At 38.8% G+C, this 27,308-nt stretch overlaps 2 protein-coding genes and 1 long non-coding RNA gene across 7 annotated transcripts in view; 2 read left to right on the forward strand and 1 right to left on the reverse strand.

The window, feature by feature from the left end:
• The window catches only part of LOC137078324 (uncharacterized), a 42,777-nt gene extending 25,558 nt beyond the window's left edge, over nt 1–17,219 (forward strand). For 2 of the 5 annotated variants that reach the window (XM_067445525.1, XM_067445517.1), the window contains 12 exons: nt 202–335; nt 4,624–4,752; nt 4,829–5,076; nt 5,804–5,969; nt 7,938–8,139; nt 11,307–11,437; nt 11,548–11,690; nt 11,790–11,944; nt 13,224–13,430; nt 13,619–13,713; nt 14,944–15,068; nt 16,189–17,219. In XM_067445525.1, coding sequence (XP_067301626.1) covers nt 202–335; nt 4,624–4,752; nt 4,829–5,076; nt 5,804–5,969; nt 7,938–8,139; nt 11,307–11,437; nt 11,548–11,690; nt 11,790–11,944; nt 13,224–13,430; nt 13,619–13,713; nt 14,944–15,068; nt 16,189–16,442 — 1,989 coding nt within the window. In that variant the 3' untranslated portion in view covers nt 16,443–17,219. Of the gene's footprint in view, nt 1–201; nt 336–4,623; nt 4,753–4,828; nt 5,077–5,803; nt 5,970–7,937; nt 8,140–11,306; nt 11,438–11,547; nt 11,691–11,789; nt 11,945–13,223; nt 13,449–13,618; nt 13,714–13,824; nt 14,198–14,943; nt 15,069–16,188 lie in introns of those variants that run through there. The other 3 variants (XR_010905287.1, XM_067445520.1, XR_010905288.1) reach the window with 3 other exon arrangements.
• LOC137078374 (uncharacterized) overlaps nt 1–27,308 on the reverse strand; it is a 60,856-nt gene that overhangs the window by 20,036 nt on the left and 13,512 nt on the right. The gene's annotated exons all lie outside the window — the stretch shown is intronic.
• Nucleotides 20,319–27,268, forward strand: cd68 (CD68 molecule). The gene is made up of 6 exons (XM_067445508.1): nt 20,319–20,506; nt 21,740–22,125; nt 22,282–22,401; nt 22,963–23,032; nt 23,963–24,133; nt 26,462–27,268. The coding sequence occupies exons 1-6, from the start codon at nt 20,461–20,463 to the stop codon at nt 26,599–26,601; spliced, it is 933 nt and encodes a 310-aa protein (XP_067301609.1). The 5' UTR covers nt 20,319–20,460; the 3' UTR covers nt 26,602–27,268.

A 27,308-nucleotide genomic window follows, 5' to 3' on the forward strand; every position in this document is an offset into this window, starting at 1 on the left:
CATAACATCCATTTTAATCATTATTCCCTGATTTTTACTCAGGAACTTTCTTGTTAAACCCATTCTCACTCATCATACCATCCACAGATTTACACATACTCAAACCTTATTGTCAACCTTACTATTTCCAGCTAATAGTAAGTTTGAAAGCTAATGAGCAGTTATGGGTTCTGATCTAACTTCCTCTCATTCTCTCTCTAGGTGTTTGATCTTGTGGCGTCCTGTTCGCTGCTGTATTTCGTGAACATCGCCCTTGAGTTTGAGCCCATCCACAAAGACCGGTCCATCTTAGTCTCTCGTCACTCAGTCAAAGACTCTGTCCTCTTCGCCTACAGGTCATTAGTATATTAACGCACACATAAACGCATGCACATTAAGATTAATTAATCATCACACTACATATCCAGTTTCCAGCCATGTGTGAAAACAATGCCGCTGTTCCCAGACTGATTTATATTGTCTGATGATCACACAATGTATTATTTAAGAGTCAGCTCGAGTGTATGTGTGTGTGTTTGCGTTACTGGTTACCTTTCTCGTAAATGGTTTCATGTAACTCTGTAGCTTTAAAAAAAATGTGTTAAGGCTTTCCCAGAAGCTGTTTTATCTTTCTCGTATTTCATTACACGTTTAAGAAGCATGGATTATCCGGGAGATATGATTGAAGGGAGTAATGAACCTTTGCTTTTAATGTTATTAAGCTGGAAGCAATGCTGTTGAACATGCACGCAACTGCATTGACTAGTAATATGAAACAGACTTAGTTTATTAGTAAAACAACAGTAGTTGTCAGAGCTATGGACACATGCAACATTCATACAAGGAACAAAAGGTCAGAATATGGCCCTTGTTTTGTCCCGATGTCTTATATTTCCCTCTCCCCAATGAATTTTCCTCTACTTTCTCTGTCAAAAAGTGGCTACAAAAGCTCCCCAAATGTCAGTATGTATAGATGGGTCATGTCATGAGGAATTAAATACTTTGTGATAAAAGAGTTCATTGTATTGTGAAAAAATACCGTCAGAACCCAAAACTTCCTCCCCAGTTCAAAACTGCATATTATTGAAACTAAGCTGCAAAAGGGCTTTCTCATACTTCAGCAGCTCTCTGACCGCAGATTGATGAATACTCTTAAACACACTGCCCACGTATTACACGTCAATGACTCCTGTTGTGTGTTCAGAAACTTGACCCAGAGGATAGATGCTAATATTACAAAACAAGTAATGGTGGGATAAAGATGTGGTAAAGAAAGCGCGCAATCTTTTAGCTGCTTCCAGTTGTATGTGCCTGTCCTTCTAGGATCTCAATGTTAAGCTGTGGTTAAACTAGACTTTGTAGACACAACATTTCTATGGACACTTCAATGGTCGTAATATGATGTCACGCTCTGTGGCGTCTTTTTTTTTTTTAAAGGTGCAGTATAGAGACAGAGCGACACGCGTCATAATCTGAAAGCCACGCCCACCGGGGGGAAAACAAACCAACCGTCTCCATTGACTTTCTATTGCGGGAAGCGGCCTCCTTGTCATTTCAGACCTTTTACAAAAAAACTAACAATGTCTAAAAGCTGATATGTGACAAGGTGTACGGAAAACAAGCTAAAAAACCCAGAAACAAAAAAACAGAAGTTTTTGTAAGCTGTTGACCCAAAAAACAAGCATTTAAAGACATAGGAGTGCATACAAGCAATAGACACAGAGGGCGACATGCGAGATTACACTGAGAACTACACCCACTGGAGGGGAAAGTAATCAGCGACAGGAAATATAATATATAAAACTGTAAAACATGTTTACTGCACACATAGGCACACTTGAGATATACTGAGTGTCAGGATCCCAAAATTGACCTATTCTTCCTGCTGAAGCTTCACATCTTATTGCCTGTATCCACTTTTGTCTCCTTAAACGCTCGTTTTTTGTGGTCGACAGCTTATAAAAACTTAGTTATGTGTTTTTTAGCTTGTTTGTTGCACACTTTGTCACATATTAGCTTTTAGACATTGTACTGTTTTTTGATATAAGTGAAAAAAGACGAGGCGACCGCTTCACGCAATACAAAGTCAATGGAGAGCTTTGGATTGTTTTCCCCCCCGGCGTGGGCGTGGCCTAGATATGCTCTGTCTCTGTGTAATATTTACAGCCAGTGGCTGAAATGGGTACTGCAGTCCAAATTCAAAATATTGGAGAAAGTTGTTTCTTCCTCCTCCTAAGACCCAACGCTCATGTCGGTTGCCAGATTGAGGACAAGCAACAAGACCGAGCACAATGGAAAGCGAGGAGACTAAGGCTGCATTTACACTGCAGGTCTTGATGCACAATTCCAATTTGGTGACTGTATCCGATTTTTTTGACGACTCGCTTACATCATCTTTTCAAAAGCGACTCATATCCGATATTTGCATTTACACTGTACACTGGCAAAACAGCCCAAGACGCTCTTAACCAGAAAAGGAAGTAAAACGGCGCGATATGCAATGAACTTGTGCAAATTATTGAACAATGTTTTGCTGTCTGCACTGTTCCACACATCTTTAAATGTCGGCAAAACATTTATTTCTTAAGGAGGAGAAAAAGAGGAGAGCCCTTGATGGGGTTGCCAGGTTTTCACAACAAAACCCGCCCAATTGCAACTCAAAACTGTGTTAAAGTAGCCTAATTCCGCATGAAAACCGCAGACTTGGCAACACTGGATCGCAGTTTGTGTCCACCTGAGCTGAAGTCATTCAGCTCCGTCCTTTTTTCAATGACGTACGACTCGCATTTACTGGGGAATATCCGATTTGACCGCTTACATAGCAGACGCTAATGCACGCATCCGAATCATATCGGATTTATTACCACATATGAGTGAGGCCTGAATCCGATCTGAGGATATCGGAATTTGTGCGTTTTTTTACTGCTTACACGTTCACATGTCATATCCGATCTGTGCCACATGAGAGGAAAAAATCGGAATTGGGTCACTTGAACCATGCAGTGTAAATGGGGCCTTAGACACAGTTTTATCCACGCTTTAATATGCTCCCATACATAGTGATTTTTAGATGAATGTAGAGACTTTTTTAGGTCGGGTAGAATATATGATCTTAGTTCGTTTGTTGGCTTCCTTGACTAAAATACGCTGTGCTTTCCATCAATTGGCAACCCGGAGTGTCAAAATACTATTGGGTAAATTGGCAGTGGGTGGGATCTCACAGACCACCACAAAAACAGATATTCCGAAAGACAAGTACACTGTAAAAAATCCAAATCATGTTTTGTATGACAAATTCAGCTTTTAAAGTTTATTCAATTATTTAACATGAAAAAAGTTGATACTCAAACAAAGTTTGTGCAACTGTTGACCCTAAGTTGAGAAAACTTTCTCAACTTCAAAAAGAGGGAGGGGTCTCCAAGCATAAAGACTTTCGCCATTGGCTCTGGCTTCAGCCATTTGACTTATATTTTAAAATAAAACTTTGTAAATTAAATTAATTGTTTCCTTGTGATAAATAAAAAGTTATAAAAATGTTAATAAAAATTGCTATATACTGTAAATAAATATGCTCCATGAGAGAGGAGCACGGGCCTTGTGGCCAATGGCGTTCAGACCAGAATTTTAACCTCTGTTTAAAGATCGGGAATACCCTGCGAGCCGTCGCAGTGGAGCGCATGGAAACGTTTTACTCTATCACTGTATTCTAAGCAACGGTGTTGTCCCGGGGCTCGAGATTCGTAGGGTAGGACAGGTGCAACTAAAAGGTTCCATTATCTGGTTTTGGAGTTGCACCCATACGTTCCTGTCTGCCAGTGAGCGTAAACCACTCCCTATTGTTATTATGGTATTTTTATGCTTTAGTTAGTACATTCAAGAAATTACATACAGCACCTTTAAACACACAAATTTAACATAAATAATAATACCTCTAAAATGTAAAAATATACTTCTCTTTAATGCAAAAATGTGCATTCTTTTAATTCAGCTAAGAGGTCATGCAACATTAAAGGCCTTGGCTTGTGGCTCTCCTGCTTTCAACGAAAAGTTCCACCCGCTTAAGAAGCCATGGCTGAAGTTTATTTTGAACTGTCCCTGATCATTTCAATCTGAATTGAACAGTTTTTGTTGCACATTTCAGAGCAGATTATGTTGTGAACGTGCCGTAATGTAATGCAGGCTTTGATTAAGAAGCGGTTATTAAAAGATGGGAAAGTTTAAATCTCAACCGCAAACATTAAAAATGTCTGTACTGTCACTTTTGAACAATTTGACGAATCCTTGCTGAATAACGTCACATTTTTTATAATTTCCTTAAAATATATATATTCAGAAAGAGTTGAGTTTTAACAGACAGACACACACACATACACACACACACACACACACACACACACACACACACACACACACACACACACATATATATGGATATTACAGGAAATTATTGTTGTAGTGTTGTATGATGTGTAAAGAGCAAATAAACCTACAGTAATGAAGTGAAAGCAAGAGAACCAGGTTGGCTTGTTTCAATGTTGTGAAGTGCTGTGGCAACTGAAGCGTTTCTGGACTGCTAATAGACCCATTAGAGTTTCACTTTCATGCTATTTCTTGTTTCTTTCCTGCTTCAATCCTCATTTGTAGGGATGGAGGAGAGGCGGCAATATTCAATGCTAAAGGTGGAGTTGTGTCGTCCACATTGAAAACTCAGCACCCTGCAGCATCTATACAAGCTGTGGAGATCAGCTCTCAGTATTTACTGCTCTTTTGCAGGTAATGTTAAAGGAATAATTCACCCAAATGTGAAAAACTTTCATTTCCATTATATCTGTCTCTTTGGTTTTTGCAGATACCCCTATAAAAGACAGAGTGAAATCATTCAAATTGAGCTCTTCTGCACAACATCCTTCCAGTACCAGCGCTCTATCTTGGGTTGCAGTCAGGACTACATTTCCCAGGTCACCATTGCAGGGGGCGGGTCCCACATTGTGGCCTTTTGTCCCGTTCTTCACAGCGCCACCACAGAGATTATTATCTGGAACCTTGAGACCGAAGACCATAAACACATTGCTCGCTTTCCTGGCCTGCTGACTTATGGTTAGTCAATACACCTGTTGGTTATCATTGCCAACATTATGACTCTTTTGTCAAAACAAAATTGGTTTGAGTTCAGCACCTACTGTAATGCAAAGAAATATAATTTAAAATATATATATACATTCTTCTTTCAGATGAACACAATCAGAGTTATATTAAAAAATGCCCTGGCTCCTCCAAGGTTTATAATGGCAAGCCAAAATTTGAAGCCTAAAAAAGTGAACCCATCCATTATAAAAGCAATCCACACAGCTTCAAGGTGTTAATAAAGGCCTTCTCGAGCGAAATGTTTGCGTGAAAAAAAAATCCATATTTTAAACTTTATTAAGTCAAATATCCAGCTTCTTCAAGACTGCCTTCCATATTCAACTTACAAAAAAAGTGTAGCGCCTCTCGCAGTTCAAAACACTTCACTGACATTATTTAACCAGGACATGTTTTAATATAACTCTGATCGTATTAGTCTGAAAGAAGAATGTCATGTACACCTAGGATGGCTTTAGGATGAGAAATCATGGGGTCATTTTCATTTTTGGGTGAACTATCCCTTTAAGGCAAAATCATACCTTTAAAGCGAACAGCATTATGCTTTACAAGCTGTTTTACTGCTTTGAGACACGTGGCACAGGAACAGTTATAGTCATGCTTATTGTTTGTCTTATTTATTTATTTTATTCAGCTGTAAGCAGTGACATTTATCTGTCTCTTTTTCTTCACCATGTTGTAGGTGTGTGTTCTGATCTGCGGTACTGTGTGGGGTTTTGTGCCGGGGAGCATTTCTTACGCATGTGGAACCTGGGATCCAGGATAAATGACCAAACACTTACATACAACGTGCACAAAGCTCACAGTGACGGCACAGCAGAGATTGTAACCATGCAGAGATATCCTAGGTACAAAGTTCACTGAACAGCTCGCAGTTTATAGCTATAATAACACAATGAGCCAACAGGAGACATATTTTGCATCTATTCACAGTGTACTACAGTGTAGTAATATAAAATAACTATATGGGTTAAGGCTAGGCTTAGGGGTAGGTTCAGGGTTAGCACCTAGATGTGAAATATTGTTAGTACTATAATAAGTACATATGTATAATGAGGAACAGGACTGTAAAATAAATTAAAATACAATTTCAATACCAATTTAAATACATAAATCTTAAATTGTGTACTTTTATACACAAATGTCATGACTAATAAAATAAGGCTGTTCTTATATGTGACATGCAGTGTAACTTTGAAGAAGTAATCTGATTACTGATTACTTCTCTAAAAAGTAACTGAGTTACTTTACATATTACTTGATTTTGAAAGTAACTAAGTAAGATTCCAAGTTACTTTATTAGTTACATGCAGCAGTTGCCGACAACACCCCTGCCGCCTCAATATAGAAATGACAACCATTTTTGCCAACACTCACTTTATTAGAAGTGCATTTTTAACAGTAACGTCAACAATGTATCTCCTGATATTTTAAAGGGGGGGTGAAACACTCAGTTTCAGTCAATCTCATGTCAATCTTGAGTACCTATAGAGTAGTATTGCATCCTTCATATCTCCGAAAAGTCTTTAGTTTTATCATATTTATAAAAGAAATATAGGCTGTACCGAGTCTTTCCGGAAAAAAACGAGCGCCTGGAGGCGTATCGTGTGGGCGGAGCTAAAGAATGACAAGCGCGCAAAGCGGTGACGTCCTCAAGCGTGGAGAAATAAACTGAACAGGAGAAACGGCAACAGCAGGACGTCCGTCTCTGTGGTATGTAAGTTACTGTATTTAATGGCCTCTCCACATTTCTGTGTGTTTACTCGCAGTGTATGAGGACATGATTCGGTTTATGGACTATTGTATGCGACTAGACCTTAGAAGTAGCAAGCAAAATGGTTTTGCACGTCAGAATACTGTAACGTTATACAGAGAACAACAATGGAGTAACCGTTAGCGCATTTGAATGACGAAGCACGCGATCGTGTCGTTTACTGATGTTTACTCATGCGACGGTAGCCAATAGCAGAGACATTTGAAGCAGTTTAAGTTAACTCACCGTCGAAGCTTTATCGCTGGGACCGCTCCGTCAGAAACACACTTCTTTGGTATGATTTGGTAAAGTCCTGTGACAGCAGTGGCGTGTAAATCCATTTTGAGACGCAACTGAAACGATGTTGTGACGCTTCCCGTCATTTCTGCGTTCAAATCGGTTCAAATGCAGCGCTGCCTTCCCGGAATGCTGTGCTGAAGCGTTGAAGTCGCTTGATGTCACCCATAGGAATAAAGTGGAGCGCGGCGCCGTTCACGGACGACTGGATCTGCAGCTGAGAGAGTGTTTACAGCGTGCTCTAGTCACGCGCGCGCGCACCCTACCGGGAGAAGAGCCCGTACGGCCCATACAAGGACCTTCCGCTCTTATTAACGTCAAGTAGACCCATACTCGAAAAAAACTCGCCGAAACTTGTGAGAAACCGGAAGGAGTATTTTTGACACAGAAATACTCCATCAAACGTCCAACATTAGTTTTTGAAACTTTGTCTATGTTTAGGATGGGAATCCAAGTCTTTAACAGTGTAAAAAGCTCAGTATGCATGAAACAGCATTTCACCCCCCCTTTAAGTTGAAGTTAAAAAATATGTCCTGGAAAAAAAAAACTCTCTTCCCGAGACGCAAGAAGAAAGCAAAAATATATATTTTTTAATTTTTACTAAGGAAAATTACTAAAATATTAACTCAGTGACTTGGATAAGTTACTCGTTACTGGAAAAAAGTAGTCAGATTAGAGTAATGCTTTTCTAAGTACCACGTTACTGGCATCACTGGTTACATGCACTGTTTTTTGGTGTAAAGTTTTAAATGTCCCTCTCAATCAGGTATGTGGTATGTCGAAGCACCCGTCCCGGCACTGTGAGGATATGGAATGTGGCGCGGACTCGATTGAAGGGTCGTCCTGTGCAAGTGGAGCACGGTCTGTTCTCACATTCAGACATCGCTCTGGTGCGAGACCTGAGACTCTATATACTGTCTGACCGCGGTACCATCAACTTCACCGAAGCACCCACATCTGTCTACCAGGTACTTCTGTGCCCTGCACAGGCTGAATATTTTGTTAGGGGTTAACAGTTTATGACCCTAGACCAGTAGTGAAGAATAAAGTCCAAGAATCAGGAGGGCAATTAATTAAAAAAAAATGTACTGAAGAATAGTTTGCAGTTTCAACAGCAGAAGCTAGCTTCAAGTCTCACAAGGAGTTTGTAGGCCGCGCTCCCTCTCTAAATGTCTCGCCGTACCATACATACAATTGTCCCAACAGTTAATGACATGAGAAAATTAACAGTCATGGTAAATTTCCACACGTCAGTTAAAGGTGCACTATGCAACTTTCCGTCCACTAGAGGTCGCCTAATCAAAACAAAGGCGTAGTTTGATGACTCCAAGTGTGAGCGCAGTATCTTGGGACATGTGGTCTTCACCTCACAGCCGGTGGAAAATAGGACTCGGGCAGAAATCACGTTGATGGATGCGGTTATTAACGTTACTGTAGTGTAAAGCAGAGCAGGGCCGAGTGTTGTGGAGCTGAGCACGGCTGCTGGAGCGATTGTTACACAAACACACGGCTCGCGAGCACCGAGACTTTTATTATGACGGGACGGGATACAGTCGCCCTCACTTCCACTTTTCCAGTCATGAGTATAAGGTAAAGCAGCTCTGTTTATCATATTAGATACATTTAAGTGTGTTTAAAATGATGTAATGACGTTACTCTGTGTGTTCGCTCGGCGCTGCTGTGACATGTTCACACTGCTAAGAGAAAAGCACTTCTGCAGAATAAAACCGAGGGTAACGCAGATATGACGCGATTGACAGGCGACTCCCTCAAACGCTATGCTGACACGTCTGACACGGTTAAAATAGCAATTTTCTCACAATTTACAAATAGTTGGAAACATTTGGGATGTTGTAAGTACTCAACTGAACAAAATATAGAACACTGGCCTAGTGGTTTTTGGATATTTTACTGCAAAAATACTACATAGTGAACCTGATGCACGTGTCCATAAATCATGTATAGTGACCTTCAGCAGACGCCAGCTTGCCCAAAACAAGAAGTCCACCCCATCTTTTAGGATGCCAGTAATCCACCTCCAGTCCTGATATGTGACACAGAATATTGCGCACACACACAGACACACAGTCCCTCCAAGGTTGGAGTCGGTTGAGCTCTGATCCGAACCAGAAAGTTTCCCAAAACATACTGATAACATGTGCTTTCTCTCAGTGAGAGGTGCAGACAATTGATTCTTTAGTGTTTCAGTAAAAGGAAATATAAAATTAATAAAATATAAATAAAATCCATATTTCATGTCTGGAAGCCGGGCTAAGTGAGCAAACACTGTTTCTGCACTCCTGGCATTTTAGAAGTGTGTGATTCCTCCAAAATCCAAACACACGACTCCTTGTTGCTATCAAGTGTTTAGCGACACATCACACATCTCTAGGACAGACCCTTAATCACCAATCAGAGAACAAATACACACTTTAGAAAACAAGAAACAATAAGGAAAATCATAACTGGAAAGAATGATTCATAATATCATAATACAATCATAATAATATAGGAGGATAAATATTGATTAAGGCTTTGATTATGAATTTAATTTGGCTATATGCAGGATATATTGAAGCAGCAGTGGATTTCAGAATCCACCTTTCATATTATACAGGACCTAGATGTTGGTCTGAAAGCCCTGTCCTGAGATCAGCTGACTGCATCGTTGAGAATGATCATCTGTCATGCTCACACTTGAGTCAAGTCCATCTTCAGCAACTGCTATGTGTCCATCCACCTAGGTTTATGTGCATTTTGGGAAATCGCATTAAAAAACGCTGGATGGAAATGCCAAGATGTGCATACATTCTAAAAATGTGCATAAAAAATGCATGTGCTCAATTGAGGTTGATACATTTTTGATTTGAAAAGATGTGCGCATAAACTATGATGGAAACACATTTACCAGAATAAATCCCTCGATACACAAAAAACTAAAAGACTCGCGTGACTTTGCCTTGACAGTGGATGTGGTTGGATAACTGGACTAACCAGTGGACCAATCGCATCGCACAGCATCTCAAATGTTGAGTCGAAGTCTGTCATCAGAATGATTTAGTTTAATTTCCTCCCACATGATTGTTCACAAACACTAGCATCCGAGCGCAAGATAACATGACAGCATTGATTGTGCTTCATCTGGAAATCAAAGTCGTTTATGATGGAGGAGAAAGGTTTCTTCCTCGATTGCAGTAACTTCCATTTTTATTACATATATTTTTTACCAATTTCCAAGGAAGTGACGATTTGGGCACATGAGATGGAAACGCTGCTTTATTCACAAACGTTTATTCGATATTCCAATTTTGCGCACAAGTTAAATTTGTAACTTTGCTTTAAAGGGATAGTTCAGTTGATAGGCCATTGACTTTTTTTCCTACTGTCTGCTTACCAACATTCGTCAAAATATCTTCTTTTGTGTTCAAAAGAAGAAAAAACAAACAAATACATGTTTGGAACAAAATGAGGGCGAGTAAATGATTATTTTCATTTTTGGGTGAACTATCCCTTTAAGTCAAAGACGGTGTTTTTGGTGTGTTTTAGTCATTTTAGCAAATTAGAAATACGGCCTTACCAACCAACTGAAACACGTTTTTCATCTAATATTTTACATTTGATTAATTTCAGCTTTATTTCAATTAACAAAAACTATTTTGTACAAATTTTAGATTACCAATATGTTCACACTTTAGATAAAGGTACATTTCTCACAATTAAACTTTTAACTACAGCACAATTTTTGCCTCAATAAACTCATAATTACTGCTTATTAATAGTTAGTAAGGAAGTTGTTAAGTTTATGTATTTGGTAGGACTAATATAAGGGATGTAGAATATGGCCATGCAGAATAAGGCATTAATATGTGCTTTATAAGTGCTAATAAACAGCCAATATCCTAGGAATATCCCTGCTAATACCTAACTAATTAATAGTGAGAACTGAACCCTAAAGTAAACTGTTATCACTAACACTGGAGGTAGATTTCAGTTATGAAAAATCGTATGTTAAAGTAAAAAGTGCAATTTTTCTTTATACATACAAATGAGTTAGTGAACAAATATTCAGATTCATTTGTTGGCTACTCAACCCGTCCAAACTATTTCCTATTGCATTTTTCTATATATGTTGCAGACATTGCTGGTGTATGACCTTCTTAAGAAGAGCTACATTAAGAAACAGACAGGTCTGTTCATCGTGCCCTGTCCTCGGCAAGACTATCGGCTCTTGGAGGGTGAAATTCTTTTGGGCCTTTCAGAAACACGGTTAGAACGCCAACAATTTGTCACTTCCTCATTCAGCAGAAACAGAAAATTACTTTATTGCTTAGTCTAGCTTGAGTAATAATCATGAGGTTGCATGAAAATGTATGCAGGGATCATCTGATATTGTGGGATCTGGACTCTGGCTACATTAAAGGACGTATCAAGACATCCTATAAAGAAACCCTGCTCTCCAGCATGGACAGGGATTCACAGATTACGTCCTCGAAAGAGAAGACGGGTATTAAAACAGAGTGTGAGCCACATGGGATGCTTGTGTTTACCGGTGCATTTATGCATCTCAGTCCCACATAGATTTTCCCACAAATCCATACGTTTTGAACTTGTTGCACAGGTCTACTGATGCCATGGGACAGGCGCACTGAAACCCAGACAGCAAAAATGAGGCGACGGGAGCGTGAGGTGAAAAGAGAAAAAGATGAACAGCAGCGCCTCGAAAGAGAGAAGTTCAACTCTATAGACCAGTATCTTCTCAGTGGAGACGAGCGGGTACAGACACAACTTCTATCTATCTATCTATCTATCTATCTATCTATCTATCTATCTATCTATCTATCTATCTATCTATCTATCTATCTATCTATCTATCTATCTATCTATCTATCTATCTATCTATCTATCTATCTATCTATCTATCTATCTATCCGTCTATCCGTCTATCTATCCATCTGTCCCTCTGTCTATCTATCCATTCGTACGCATGTCCATCCATCTATCGTTCTGTCCATTCATCTATTCTAGCTATCGTTCTGTCCGTCCCTACGTACGTCCATCCATCTATCATTCTGTCCGTCCATCTATTGTTCTAGCTATTGTTCTGTCCGTCTGTCCATCTATCTATCGTTCTGTCCGTCCATCCATGTATCGTTCTGTCAGTCTATCATTCTGTTTGTCTGTCCGTCTATCATTCTGTCTGTCCATCCTTTTTTTCTAGCTATCGTTCTGTCTGTTGGTCCATCCCTCCATCTATCGTTCTGTCAATCCATATTTTGTTCTAACTATCATTCTGTCTGTCTGTCAATCCATCTATCGTTCTGTCCGTCCATCTATTTTTCTATCTTATCGTTCTGTCCATCCATCCATCTATCGTTCTGTCAGTCTATCATTCTGTCTGTCTGTCCCTCTATCATTCTGTCTGTCCATCTATTTTTCTATCTTATCGTTCTGTCCATCCATCCATCTATCGTTCTGTCAGTCTATCATTCTGTCCGTCTATCATTCTGTCCGTCCATCCATTCATCGTTCTGTCCGTCCATCTATTTTTCTATCTTATAGTTCTGTCGGTCGATCCATCCTTCTATCTTTCTGTCCGTCCATCTATTTTTCTGTCCATCCTTTTTATTTCTATTTTATAGTTCTGTCCGTCGATTCATCCATCTATTGTTCTGTTCATCCATCTATCGTTCTGTCCATCCGTCCATCTATCATTCTGTCCGTCAATTTAACAATATCAGATAATGTACATTAATAAACATTCAAATAAATGTGAATGTACCCAAGTTAACCAAAAGGAAAATTTTCGTCAGCAGTCCGTAATGTTATTAGGCAGAAAATGAAAACGAGAAAGAGAGAAAAAAAAGTGTACAATACAGAAAAGAGCTTATACAGCTAAATTAAATAAAATGTAGCAGGTAATGCACTATGATAATAATAATATATTAATATAGCTGTTATGGATGTACAAAGCAAAATCAGTGTCCACTTTGTTCATTGGTTTTCCATCTTTTAATCTCTCTTCTTCTCTCACTTTCTCTGTGTATCACTTCAGGTAGTCATATGCTCATATTTTGCCCATCATCTCAACGTCTTCAGTGTGGTTTCTGAGGAGCATTTGCACACCCTTGAGGACCGTTGGTCCCTTTTGAGCCTCCGTACTGCTGCAATCACTCACACAGGAGGGTACCTGGTGGTCTCCAACTACAGTGAGGCCCAGCATGCGCCATACCTCACCCTCTGGGACACACAACAGGGCAGGGTAAGCTAATCATCAGGGGTGAATCTGTTTAAGAATACTTAAACATTGTTCAATTGTTTTCTTTATTCAAAAGGAATTGGGTTTGTTTTCAACTTTAGGCCCAACAGTAAAATCTATTAATTTGAAGAGTAAGACAATTAATCTTCTCTATATATCCTGTAAGCTGAATATTCCTTTTATATGTAAAGGTGCGGAAGAGATTGAAAAATGAACCTGGAATTTGTTGCATTGCTATAAGCGACGATGCCTGCAGAGTGGTTTTCGGCATTTCAGGATTCAACAAGTACGTGGCACTCCAGACGCAATGTTCAAAACAATGTTCAGTTTTTATATGCACCGATCAGGTATAACATTATAAATATTTTGTTGGTCCCCCTTTTTGCTGCCAAAACAGCCCTGATCCGTCAAGGCATGGACTCCACTAGACCCCTGAAGGTGTGCTGTGGTATCTGGCACCAAGATGTTAGCAGCAGATGCTGTATGTTGCGAGGTGGGGCCTCCATGGATCTGACTTGTTTGTTCAGCACATCCCAGAAATGCTCGATTGGATTGAGATCTGGGGAATTTGGAGACCACCTCAAACTCACTCTTTTCCAAAAACGGTTTCCATCAAAGGGTCTAAATGATCTGCAACAATGCTTAGGCGGGTGGTACATGTCAAAGTAACATCCACATGAATGACAGAACCCAAGGATTTCAAAGCATCACACTGCCTCCGTCGGCTTGCCTTCTTCCCATAGTGCATCCTGGTGCCATGTGTTCCCCAGGTAAGCAATGTACACGCACCTGGCCATTCACGCAATGTAAAAGGAAAACGTGATTCATCAGACTAGGCCAACTTCTTCCATTGCACTGTGGTCCAGTTCTGATGCTCATGTGCCACTGTCGGTGCTTTCAGCGATGGACAGGGGTCAGCATGGGCACCCTGACTGATCTGCGGCCGGCTATGCAGCCCCTTACGCAACAAACTGCGATGCACTGTGTATTTCTGACACCTTTCTATCAGAACCAGCATTAACTTCTTGAGCAATTTGAGCTCGTCTGTTTGGACCACACAGGCCAGCCTTCGCTTCCCAATGAGCCTGGGCCGCCCATGACCCTGTTGCCGGTTCACCACTGTTCCTTCCTTGGACCACTTTTGATTGATACTGACCACTGCAGACCGGGAACATCTCACAAGAGCTGCAGTTTTGGAGATGCTCTGACCTAATCGTCTAGCCATTACTATTTGGCCCTTGTCAAACTTACAAATCCTTACACTTGCTCATTTTTCCTGCTTCAAACACATCAACTTTGAGGACAAAATGTTAATTTGCTGCCTAATATATCCCACCCACTAACAGGTGCTGTGATGAAGATAATCAGTGTTATTCACGTCACCTGTCAGTGGTCATAATGTTATGCCTGGTCGGTGTACATGTAGCTCTTAAGAACTAAGAATTAAGAACTCTGGTTATTGTTGCATTCATCATCTGTATTCTTTAGAAAATTAACCTGTTTTGCTAAAACTCAGGCTGAAGGTATGGGAGCCATTCCGCAGGAAGCATAAAACCATCTCTGGTTATGGAAGTTTAAATCTTAACTGGTCCAGCTTGCTCTTTATCACTGAAGGACAATCCAAGGCTATTTTGTTATCAGGTACAGTAGATCTTTGATCATACATTTTTTGTTGCTCTTTATGCTATCCGTTTTATCTAGGTCGAGAAATATATTAAAGGTTTCATGAACTGGCTTTTTTTTTTTTTTTAAATACTGTTGTCTGATGTCAACTAATGACATTTATGTAGTTTTTACATTCAAAAACATCATAACTAATAAGTAATAGGCTATTTTCTACACTGGTTTTGAGACTCTCTTCTGAACGCTGGGTTTTGATGGGCGTGCCGCACTGGAGACTTGGAAGTAAACGCCCACGGCTAGGATTGGATAAGATTTGCATATTTAATGAGCTTAAGCTCCACTGTCAGTTAACATGAGGGAGAGAATGAGGGAGAAGCGGGAACCGGAATGATTATCTCAATCACAGGGCTTGTAAACGTCTTTATCAAACAATTGATTGGACTATTATTTTTATATTACACATAGCCCGCAAGATCGGACGATATAAGAGCGAACCGCGCACAGACACATACACATGCGCGCGCCGCCCTTCAGACGTCAGCTCGAGAGAGAGAGAGAGAGAGAGAGAGAGAGAGAGAGAGAGAGAGAGAGAGAGAGAGAGGATTATGATCGAAGGAAACTTATGCAGCGACTGTGTTCTTCCACAACCAGGAATAGTGCAATATCTTGCTATCTTCCTCGGCATGTTTAAAATTGTTGTTGGCTATAGCACAAGCCCTCCATGAGTCGGTGGGCGGGGCTACTGGATTAGATGCGCTGTATAGGTGGTGTTTCGTAGCGCAGTGACGCAAGTATGAAGCACATGACCGTTTGCTGAGCATGGTGTCTATAAAAGCTTTTCTTTGATTAACAAGGAAGTTTTCAGCTCTGAAACTTAGAGGATATTCTTATATTACCATTCAATTTTATATATCAAAAGCTCAAGGGAAAGTTTATTTCTCAATTCATCACCCCTTTAAAACTTTTGCAGTCAAGTATGGTGCTGAGAGGATTTAACAGGATCTTTAGTAGGATTTTTTTCTGTTTAAGTTTGATTGAGATACTAGAAAGTGGTTTTAGAAATAATTCCCAACATTTGCAAGAATGACTTTTTTATATGGGATGCATATTTCAATACTTCAAATGGTTTGTTCAACAGATGCAGTGAGTATGTGGGACCTGGACAATGGGACCTTGTTGTCCGTCTTCACACCTGACTCTAAGATCCAGAGCATCTCTCTACTCGGACCTGACAACGGCACACTGCTTTTGGGCTTTAGTGACATGTCTACTCTGATCACCATGACGGTCAGCCAGCAAAATGCACACACAAAATCCGGCACTGCTTGTGGGAAAGACCTGTTTGGGGAATCCAGCAGTAGTGAAGATGATGAAGAAACAAACAAGAACTGATTGGAAAAGCATTGGACCAGTACTGTGTAATATACTGTATATGCTCTTCACCAAGAATATGGCTTAACATATGGCTTTATGATCTCTGGCATTTACTTTGTATTGATCTTAAGGATTTAACAAGAAATTTTGCACAGTTTAAAAGGTAGACATGTGACTTCTGTCTTCATGAGAAATGCAACGTATTTTGATCAGCATTTCCAGTGCTTGTTTTTCCACATACTACAAGTTTACCAGAACTTCCCTGCCTTACCCTTAAGAGTCATGAGATCCAGAGGTTACGATAAAAGGAATCTCAACAAGCCTCTTATCACTTTACATTAATTCAGTGTATTTTCCTAGACCTCAGATGTATGTATGTTATCAGATGAAATCAATATAATCGCATGTGTGCATACTTTGACTGTCTAGTTTCAAGTAAGACAGTTCTAGTCTCAATACTGTAATACGTAATGAACGACTAGCAAATTATATTCATAAATTCATGAATATTGAATATTAAATCCCTTTTGAGTTAATTATTCCCCGAGACATTAAACTCATAGTCGTTGTTGTTACAATCAGATGAAATCAATATAATCGCATGTGTGCATACTTTGACTGTCTAGTTTCAAGTAAGACAAGCGTAAACAGAATCTCCTTCTGCAGCTGTCATGCATAGTGAGCATGAGTCAAATTTTCACTTCCTGCATTTCTGTCACATGAATGATGAGCAAAAACACTTCCTGCTTAATTCAGTCTGTAAGAAGTTTTTAACAACTATAGCTATTTATGTTATCAAAGCAAATAAATTAACTAATGCCATTTTTTAATATGCTTTGTAATTATTGATTTATTCTTGGGTTTTCTGTCTTTAATTGTTGGCAAGTACGAATCAGATGTGAGATCAGGACTCATTTTGTTCAGTTTGAACTTGCTGATTTGGCTCTTGTCATATGACACCGAACGCCACAAATAAGTTTTCAGTTATTAATGCCGCTGTAGAAAGGCAGTAAAAGAGGATTTGTTGACTGCTAAACGAAACTGACCAAATAAAAGGGGGGTCACTGAGATAAAGATGTGATGGCAAAGACTGTAAAAAAATATGGACATAGTGTCCGTGACGTCACCCATAGGATTCTGAAGAGCATTTCTGAAGCGTAAAGTAGAGACGAGCTGGCCTATGCCATCTTGGCAGCTCGTCACTCCTGGATAACTGACAATGGGCAAAGAGGTGGGACGGGGGCAGAGCTGAGGTGATGCGATAACTAACAGACACCAGACAAACGGCTATCCAGCCGTCACTCAAAGTATCCAGAAATATAAGGCTTTAAATAATGTTTAAAGGGGGGGTGAAACACTCAGTTTCAGTCAGTGTCATGTCAATCTTGAGTACCTATAGAGTAGCATTGCATCCTGCATATCTCCGAAAAGTCTTTATTTTTTTTATAATTATATAAGAAAGATGCGCTGTTCCGAGTCTTTCCGAAAAAAGCCGAGCGGGTGGGGGCGTGTCGTGTGAGCGGAGCTAAATAATGACGTGTGCAGCAGCGCGCTGCTATTGTGTTGAGTTGAGTCGAGTGCGTCGTAAAGCTGTCATCCCTAACAGCGGGGAAAAAACTTTATTCAAAATAAAAATATGGCTTTTAATCAGATACAGCCATACATCTATGATCCGGAATCAGACCCAGAGGCTGCAGTTGAACAGGAGCAGCAGCAAAAACGACTAGAGCAGGACGTCTCTATGTGGTACGATATACACTAACTATATAATATGCTTAGCGGCTTGTGTTATTTACATATTTATACTTGAATTATATCGTCGTATTTTTGTCTTTGAAGGTGTACATGTGGGAAGTGCAGTTGTGCACGTGTGTTTGTGTGTTTACGCGTGGTTTGTGTAGACAGGTTAAGTTAGTGTTTACATAGAAAGACACGGAATAGTAGCGCATTTGAATGAAGAAGCGTGCTTATTTAGTTCAACATATTTCCCCCCTCTTTGTGTATTGTTGAGTGCTTTTACAATACACAAACATAAAGTTACACATATAGTGGCCAGCTAAACAAATGTACACGCACTACACATCGCATGCTCCATTGATCAATTTCTATATATAGTAATATATATAGTAACTATACGTGATCATGTTTGGGCTACTTGATGAGCATAGACACAGACATTTGAAGCAGTCTAACTCACCGCCCGCGGTTCTAACGTTGGGACTGCTCCATCCTTCAGCATTAGGCTATTGGAAAATCCGGCGTCATGCTGGGCCTTGTTTATGAAACAGTCGGCACCGAAATGCAGCGAACAGATATAAACATTCGCGCAACTCAGTTGCTGATCCGGAAAAGCAAATTACATCCACTGTTGCCTTAATGCGGGGTTTTGGGGGAATCTGTGCAGGACTGTCTTGGTCTGGCAACCAAAAACGCACTTTTTGATGTCATTGTTAATTGTGCACATTACCTGTGCAGCGCAGCCTACGAGCGCTTTGATGGGCGTAGCCTGTTGCTTTCGCTCTCTCCCTCTCTCTCTCTCACACGCTTCCGGTAGAATTGTCCGTAAGGCCCATACAAGGAAATTCCGCCCCCATTAACGTCAAAGGGGACCCATGATCGCAAAAAACTTGCCGAAACTTATGACTAACCGGAAGTAGTATTTTTGACAAAGAAATACTCCCATCAAACGTCCACCTTAACTTTTGAAACTTTGTCCATGTTTAGTATGGGATTCCAAGTCTTTAACAGTGTAAAAAGATCAGTATGCATGAAACAGCATTTCACCCCCCCTTTAACAAATGAGTTATACAAAAATTCACCCCCCTCACAGTTGTCATGAAAGGAAAATTAGCCATATAGACCAAAAGCACAATTTGTACCAGGATGTAAACAAAAACTACGACTTTATTCAACATTGTCTTCTCTTCCGGGTTTGTTTTAAATCCTCAAATAAAGATTCAAATGGTTATGAATCAGCGGATTGATTCATGATTCAGATCGCGTGTCAAACTGCTGAAATCACGTGATATTGGCGATAAAGTCGTAGTTTTTGTTATTTTTGGTATGTAAAGCATCTTGAAGCATCAAAATGTATGTGCGATGCTCCAAGAGATTCTAATTAACTAACTGATATCACATATGGACTACTTTGATTATGTTTTTATTACATTTATGGACATGGACAGTATAGTAGTGTGCATACACTAGATATGCTCTCGGACTATAAAACATCTTAAACTGTGTTCTGAAGATGAACAGAGGTCTTACGGGTATGGAATGACATTAGGGTGAGTCATTAATGGCATACATTTCATTTTTGGGTGAACTAACCCTTAATATATATATTTTGTGTTGCCATACTCAAATAGCAAAGAGAGATTGCGGCAGACAGAAAAATATGTAAATTTGACATCACCCTAGTTTTAGTAATTTGATGCAAAGGTAATATAATACCAGTAGTGTTATAAATATACTTTTTTTTAATGAAAATATACAAAACTGCTGTTAATATCAGTCTGAAATTGAAAGGTCAATTCCGTAAGGCAGCATAAAACCTTTTTTTTTTTATCCATTATTATTTTGGGAATGTTTGTGGTTTTATATTTTTCACATGGACGTTTATATGTAAAACGAGTAATGAGGGGGGAAAATAACGAGATTTTTCCGAGGCGAGCAACAAGAACTGCTCGGTTACATAATATAAGTATAAAATCAAATAAGATCCTCCATGAACATCTGTTGCCACGATAAATCATAAAAAAAGAGTCCCATGTGGTATGATCATTTTCGTTTTCTCCAGACCAGCAAGGTCACCCTCACTGTGTTGAATGTCTGGGACGCTCGTCTCACTAACTGTGATTGGACAAGCACTCGACACAAGTGTGGTAAGGTTGAACTTCCTTTACCTTATCAGTGGTTTCGTTTCAGCCGAACAAGTTCGCTGCGCCTCAAGCTGTCGACACCAGTTAGTTGAGCCGTTTTACAGCTGACAATCCAGCAGTTTTTGTGTAAGGTGGATCGACATAAAGGCGTAAAAATGAAACAAGGATTATTATTGATCGCGCTTTTCATTGCTGCAACAGGTAAAGTACAATATTTTACTTCATTATTGGCTATGAAAAGGAAATGTTGAATTATACATTTACCGTGTCCACCATTAGTTAAATACTGTGTTATGTACTGAAATATTAGGCTACTGAATCGCACTGCATTGTATAGAACTTGAAATACTAACATATTGAAATAGTGTAAACCAATATAAAACCGACTGATTTCAACAATAAGGAAGTGACTGCTAGCACCGGCTACTGTAACCTATAGCCTAATTTAATTAATATTTAACTTTTGTGATTAGTTTACTTTTATTAATGACAACGATTTTCTTAAAATTACATCGAAAAGATGTATTATTTGATGCTTTTCGGAAACTGAAGTGTTAGTTTCAATTTCCATGCCTGACTTGAATACAACGCTATGAAGAGAAAATAAAGGCTCCTGTGGGAAATTTTCTAGTAACGCCACAGAGCACTATAAAGAGTAAAGAGCTATACATATTAATAGCCTAAATCTTTTTAGCTTGAAGCTGGGATAATGTAGTTTTCTTCAATTAATATTTAAAAGTTTACAAGTGTACATTCTCAGAAAAAAAAGACAAAGAAAAAAGGTACAAAAACCCTTCAAAGGTTAACCTTTGTACCTATAGAGTGCATATTAGTACCTAAATGGTGTAGGCCTATATTATAACCTTTTTAAATGGTAGGGTGAATACAGGTACATTGGGACACTGTTTCCCTGTCATCTCAATGACAGAAAATGACCATCATCTTGAATTCACCCCAACCATCCCAGCTTTTGTATTATTATTATTTTTATGAGAGTGTAACCAAGTGTACATTTTGGTCTACTGGTAATCTGAACTTTCCCTAAAGCAAAGAGATTGACAGTTATTTTATCAGCACTTTCTGTTATGCGGCTAATATAAGGATCACACATCACGTGAAATTGGCTGAAGTGAATTATCACATTTCCCTGTTGGGAAATTTTGACGTGTGTACTTGTGACAGCGCGAGCGCACTTGTGAGGAAGTGAATGTATGTAAATGCCACGTGCAAAACAGATGGAGGCTCTCTGTATAGTGTGTATTTTTCTTGCTTCCTCGCAAAAACCTAGCTAAATATTATTTTATACTGGTCATTGTTAATATTTTAAAATTTTGAATAATCTTTCTATTTGAGGATTTCACTGAATTCTTTTGTCAGGTGTAGCTCCCGTTTGGGAACAAATTCTCAAAGATTTGTCTGCATTTCTTCCCTCAGCTCTCACCTCAGGGGAATATAGTTCAGCTTTTATGCCCAGTCTGTTGCCAGATCATGACCCGAACACGACGACCCAAGCCCCAAACACAACAACTCATGCCCCAAACACAACAACTCTTGCCCCAAACACAACTACCCATGCCCCGAACACAACTACCCATGCCCCAAACACAACTACCCACGCCCCAAACACAACTACCCACGCCCCAAACACAACTACCCACGCTCCGAACACAACTACCCATGCCCCAAACACAACTACCGCTCCACCACCAGTACCAACCCCACCCACCAACTTGACAGTGGGGAAGTATAATGTTAGTGGTGCGGCAGGCATCTGTATTCTGGCTGACTTGGCAATCGGGATTCGTGTGAACACCAGTGAGGTAAGATGCTTTCTGTTGGAGTGATAGATCTACGATACATCCTAGTGTGATTCCTGCTTATTATATCTAAACCACTTGTATCTTTTACACTGTCTACCATGTAATTTTTCCATATTCCGTATAAATATCTAATCTGAAACATTTCTGTCTTTCTAGGTTAATGATACATTTATTGTTCAGCCAAGCAAAACTACTGTCGAAGGACAATGTTCGGAAAAAACGGCTACTATCACTCTGAATTTCAAAGAAGGCCAATTTATCCTAAAATTTAAAAATGTAAGTCTGTTTATGGATTTTCAAAAATAGCCTATTCTAAAAAAAAATTGTCATGTATCAAGGAATTTAATCAAAATATGAATTGCTTCAAATGTGGCAAGTGGTAACAAAAGATATATATACCATAAATCCATAAATTGTTTTAAGATTCTTGTAGCATTGTAGTTTTTTTTATATAAGGCTAGTGGTCTTTATTGGCCAAAATAATTCATGCTTCTTTCAGTAAAAACAGAGTTTTTTGTGGTCCGAAAATGTAACTTTGAGGCACTTTAGAAGGAAGTATTTCGCCTTCCAGCAACAAATGAAGCAATAAGATCACAGGTGTTCTCAGGATATTGATTAGGATATGGTGACCCACATCATATCAGTATTCTGCAGTTATGAAGATAATGTTTGTTACTCATTAAGGGTCAGGTGGTTAATTGATTGTTACAGGATTGTTGTTGTGATTTTGGAAATTGTTTGATGGTTTTATAATTCATTATGGGTTTTACTTTATTGTGTTTGTGTATTTTGGTTTTACATCCTAATGATCCCTTTCTCTATTTTTGTACTTTACAGAATGAAACAACAAAAATGGTCTATGTCGAGTTAGTGGAGTATGCCTTGACCTATGCTTTCAAATTTAACGGTAAATTCCCTGCCATATTACTACATACCATTTGCCTTGTAAAAAAAACATAATAACACATACCCTCGATGTTCATTGAGGCAATTTATTCTTAGGACTTTCCATTTTTACCTGTATAGTTACACAGGTTCTGTACTGGGCATCTAAACACTTAAAGTGTTGCTGATACAACTCATTGTGTGACATTTACATAGAGAACTATTGACGTGTTCCTTCATTTTATACCTTAATTATTCCTTAATTAGTCTTAAATAGGTCTTAAATTTAACTTCATCAGACCTATATATAATGAAAAAACAGCATTATTGCTTCAAAATCCTTTTTAAGTGATATAAATAGCCACGCCTCAATAAAACAAACAAAGACAGACCAAGCAGGTCAACCAGTTTGTCAACAGTAAATGTCACATGTTGACAAGGAAGAATAAGGAAGTATTGTTATTTTGGTTACAGTAAATGTCGTCCTTCCCTCACTGTGAAAAATCCATGTGCATGAATGCATTTCATTTTGAATTCAAAAACATTATTATATGACCTTGCATAAAGATATTTAGGGGTCGTTTACACGAGACTGTTTTGGGGAGCCTGAAAACGCAAACTTTAAAAAAATGGGATTCAAAGTGCAAGTTTTTGAAAATGATACCATTACTGTCTCTGTGTAAACTACATAAAAACATGAATTCGTGAAAAGCTGTGACATAATGCATATCACATGTTCAGTCTATAGGCACATAGTTTGCATGCAAAAAATGCAAAAGAAAACCTTTTCAGTTTTTACTACATCATTGTCGTGTAGATGTACTCTTTGTTTTTATGTCCATGTGAATACATTTTCCCAATTTCAAACAGTGTTAGTGAAAAACATGACTATAATTATGACATACTATCATTACAATGTTTGTTTAAAATATTTTTATTTTTGTTAACATAGTATCAAAAGACTACAGTGGGAAGAACGACACTCTTGAGCTGTTTGCCGCGCCTCCGGGCCACTCTTACTCCTGCAGTGCTGAGACCGTGTACATGGGCAACGGCGTGAGTCTAGATCTGAGCAATTACAGACTTCAGGCCTTCAACATCCAAAAGAACGAGTTCGGTACAAGTAAGTAAAGAGTAATGACACTTCAATATCTTAAAGCACCCCATCCTTGTAGTGCAGGATGTTATGTTGATATTTAGTCTATACTCTTTGCCTTTTTTATGCGCTGTATAGCTCATGTCCTGGTCACGTACCATATTTACCAACATATTTAGTGTCATATTCCTAGTCCTACCCATAAGTTATCCCTAAAGTCAGGGGGAAATGATAAGTGTATAACACTGATGTAGAAGCACCTGACCCTGGCTGTAAGCCAAAACTTGACATAAACCTAAATCTCAAATCTGATTGGTTTAATGGAATGTTGTTCCAGGATCAACAAAGATGTTGCACTTGGTAAAATCACGCTTACCCTTATGTCCTACATACTTTGTACTTGCTTGCAAAGATTGTTGCAAATGTGGAGCTGGTTAGACCAGCCAGATGACTCTAAACAATCGGTGGTAAGAAAAAAAATATACATGTTATAAAGTCCAAAGGCTACCTAACCTTTTTTTTTTTTTGACATGACAACTCTTGTTAGCTCTTGTTAGTCGTGCAAATTAAAATATTATCTGTAGTACATAAACTGCTATGCATGCAATTTTGGCCACCTGTTTAAAGCTACACTGTGTAACTTTTTTAGTTTATTCTTAGCTAAAAACACTTTGTTCTTTCAAAAATATATGTGCTCATTAATGTATATTTACTTCTTTCAAGTAATAAAGTATTCTCGTAAGTTTATAGTATCCCATTGAAAATACATACGGGTGAGGGGTTCGAATGCTGGTCGCCATGTTGCCCCTCCATCTTGAAAGTACATTAGCCAAAGAGGGACATACCCGTAAATTCAAGCTTCGCCTTTCGCGTTTTAACACTCAATGGCACCGTGTCGAATGTGAAGAGGGGGGTTGCCGTGTTAATCTTGGACTAAATCGGCCACCGTAGGAGTTAAAACGAAATTCGGAATTGAGAGGAACAGAAACTATTATTCACTGGATGGTCATATAGCTTTTCAACCGCTAGATGGGGGAAAATATCACACAGTGGAGCTTTAAGTATTATGTATACTTACAGTATCTACTGATGTTTTGCTATTGTAAAGGACAACTCCGGTGAAAAATGAACCTGTGGGTGATTAACACATGGTTACCGAGTAGATCGTTCTCTGGGATGCGTTTTCATTAAAATCGAATGTAAAGAGTTTTATCTCTAAAACAGATTAGTTTATAACACTAGTCTATGGGGCACAGAGTAAGTGAAATTAAATCGCTAGTTAATACCACTAACAAGGCTCAAAATAGCCTCACACTAACACGGTAGAATAATGAGGGTCCCTACATGCAAACCAAAGCATTGAGAACTTTGTAAGAGTACAAACAGTTTAATAAGAAGATACTTTATAAAGACAGTACATTACGCGTTTACAGACAGCAGCCATCTTGGAAAACAGTTTCACCCAGTCGAGCCACGAACACTATGCTAAGTAAGCTGGTCCATAGGAATTCATTTTGTGAAATCTAATTACATGGAAATGCATGAAGTATATCTCTCTATTAAAATATATGGTTGACTAACTACAAGGGAAGAAGGTTATGAGATTCCAAGTCACAGTTCATCAGTTAGCACAGCATTTGTGGCTCGACCCGTCGAGACTTTTTTCCAAGATGGCTGCTGTCTGTATAGGCATAATGTAATGTGTGTCTTTATAAAGTATCTTCTTATTAAACTGTTTGTACACTTACAAAGTTTTCAATGCTGCGGTTTGCATGTAGGGACCCTCATTATGCTACCGTGTTAGTGTGAGGCTATTTTGAGCCTTGTTAGTGGTATTAACTAGCGATTTAATTTCACTTACTCTGTGCCCCATAGACTAGCGTTATAAACTAATCTGTTTTAGAGATAAAACTCTTTACATTCGATTTTCATGAAATCGCATCCCAGAGAACGATCTACTCGGGGACCATGTGTTAATTGTCCCTAGGTTCATTTCTCACCGGAGTTGTCCATTAAGACAAAGTTTTCAAAGTTTCGCTGAGATTTTCAGTCTGGATGAGTCGACGTTAGTTGTAAAAGATTTGAGTTGACAGATTGCGTAGTGTATAATGGTCACTTCGTTTTTAAGATTCAGACTATGATTCCATCTAGTCCCAGAATCAAACCTGAATTGATATTGTTTAGTGTACGATGGTCAGTTTTTCTCAAAACATTTACAAAGTCTGTTCAGATTTGAAAAGTCGTGTTGTGTTCCTGCCTTTAATTTTAAATGCCTGTAAAACTAGGAATCTGACTGTTTTTGTTTCTTACAATGAGATGCAATTTCACCGTGCTCTGTTTGTGTTTGTACAACAGCTGATCTATGCAAGGCTGATAAACCGGACTACCGCGTTCCCATCGCTGTGGGTATAATCCTCATCATTCTCATCATCATTGTAGTCATTGCTTATCTTATCAGCAGGAAACGAAGAAGTAATGGATACCAGTCACTATAGAGGCCTATAAGTCCTGATTAATGAGAATACCAGCAATTCCGGTTTACAGGAAATGTAATGCTGTTATGTATGCCTTAAGTGAATGTTACTTATGTACCGATAACCATGGATGGCTCAGGATCTGTCCAAATATTGTTTACTATACAGAGATCGTATGCCACATCCTAACACAAGCTGCAACCATACAAGCAAATGGCTTAGTGATTGCCTTAGTTAGCCTTCCTTCATAAACTAATCACCTTTTTTAAAAGAACCTAACCTAATACTGACATCACAGAAGGAGGTGCAAGGTCTACCTTGCTCCATCTTATGTAAGTGTTTTTTTCTATAGTATTATAGAACTATTGCATTTTCTGACTGATAAGCCAATGTCAATCTGATAAATATGTCCAAATTAATTTTTGAACCAAAAGGCTGCATAAAAGGGAATTCAGTTGCTTATGTTTATGTTGGAATAAATATGGCTACACTGTGTTGTAATTAATAAGAAAAATAATTTTTCTGCATCCTGTGTTTCTTTCTGTTGTGCTTGTTTTTTTTGCAAACTAAAGGGCTTTAGTCTATTGTATTGTGGTTAGATCCTTTAACTCAAGCTGCATTTTTGCACTGAATAATGGGAATGTGTAATTTTGGGTACAAATAAAAAAATAAAACATGTCCCCAAAAATGTTTCTTTTTTCATATGTAGCTTTACATAGAAAACTTAA

The sequence above is a fragment of the Pseudorasbora parva genome, chromosome 1, assembly GCF_024679245.1.
Source record: "Pseudorasbora parva isolate DD20220531a chromosome 1, ASM2467924v1, whole genome shotgun sequence".
Classification (NCBI taxonomy): domain Eukaryota; kingdom Metazoa; phylum Chordata; class Actinopteri; order Cypriniformes; family Gobionidae; genus Pseudorasbora; species Pseudorasbora parva.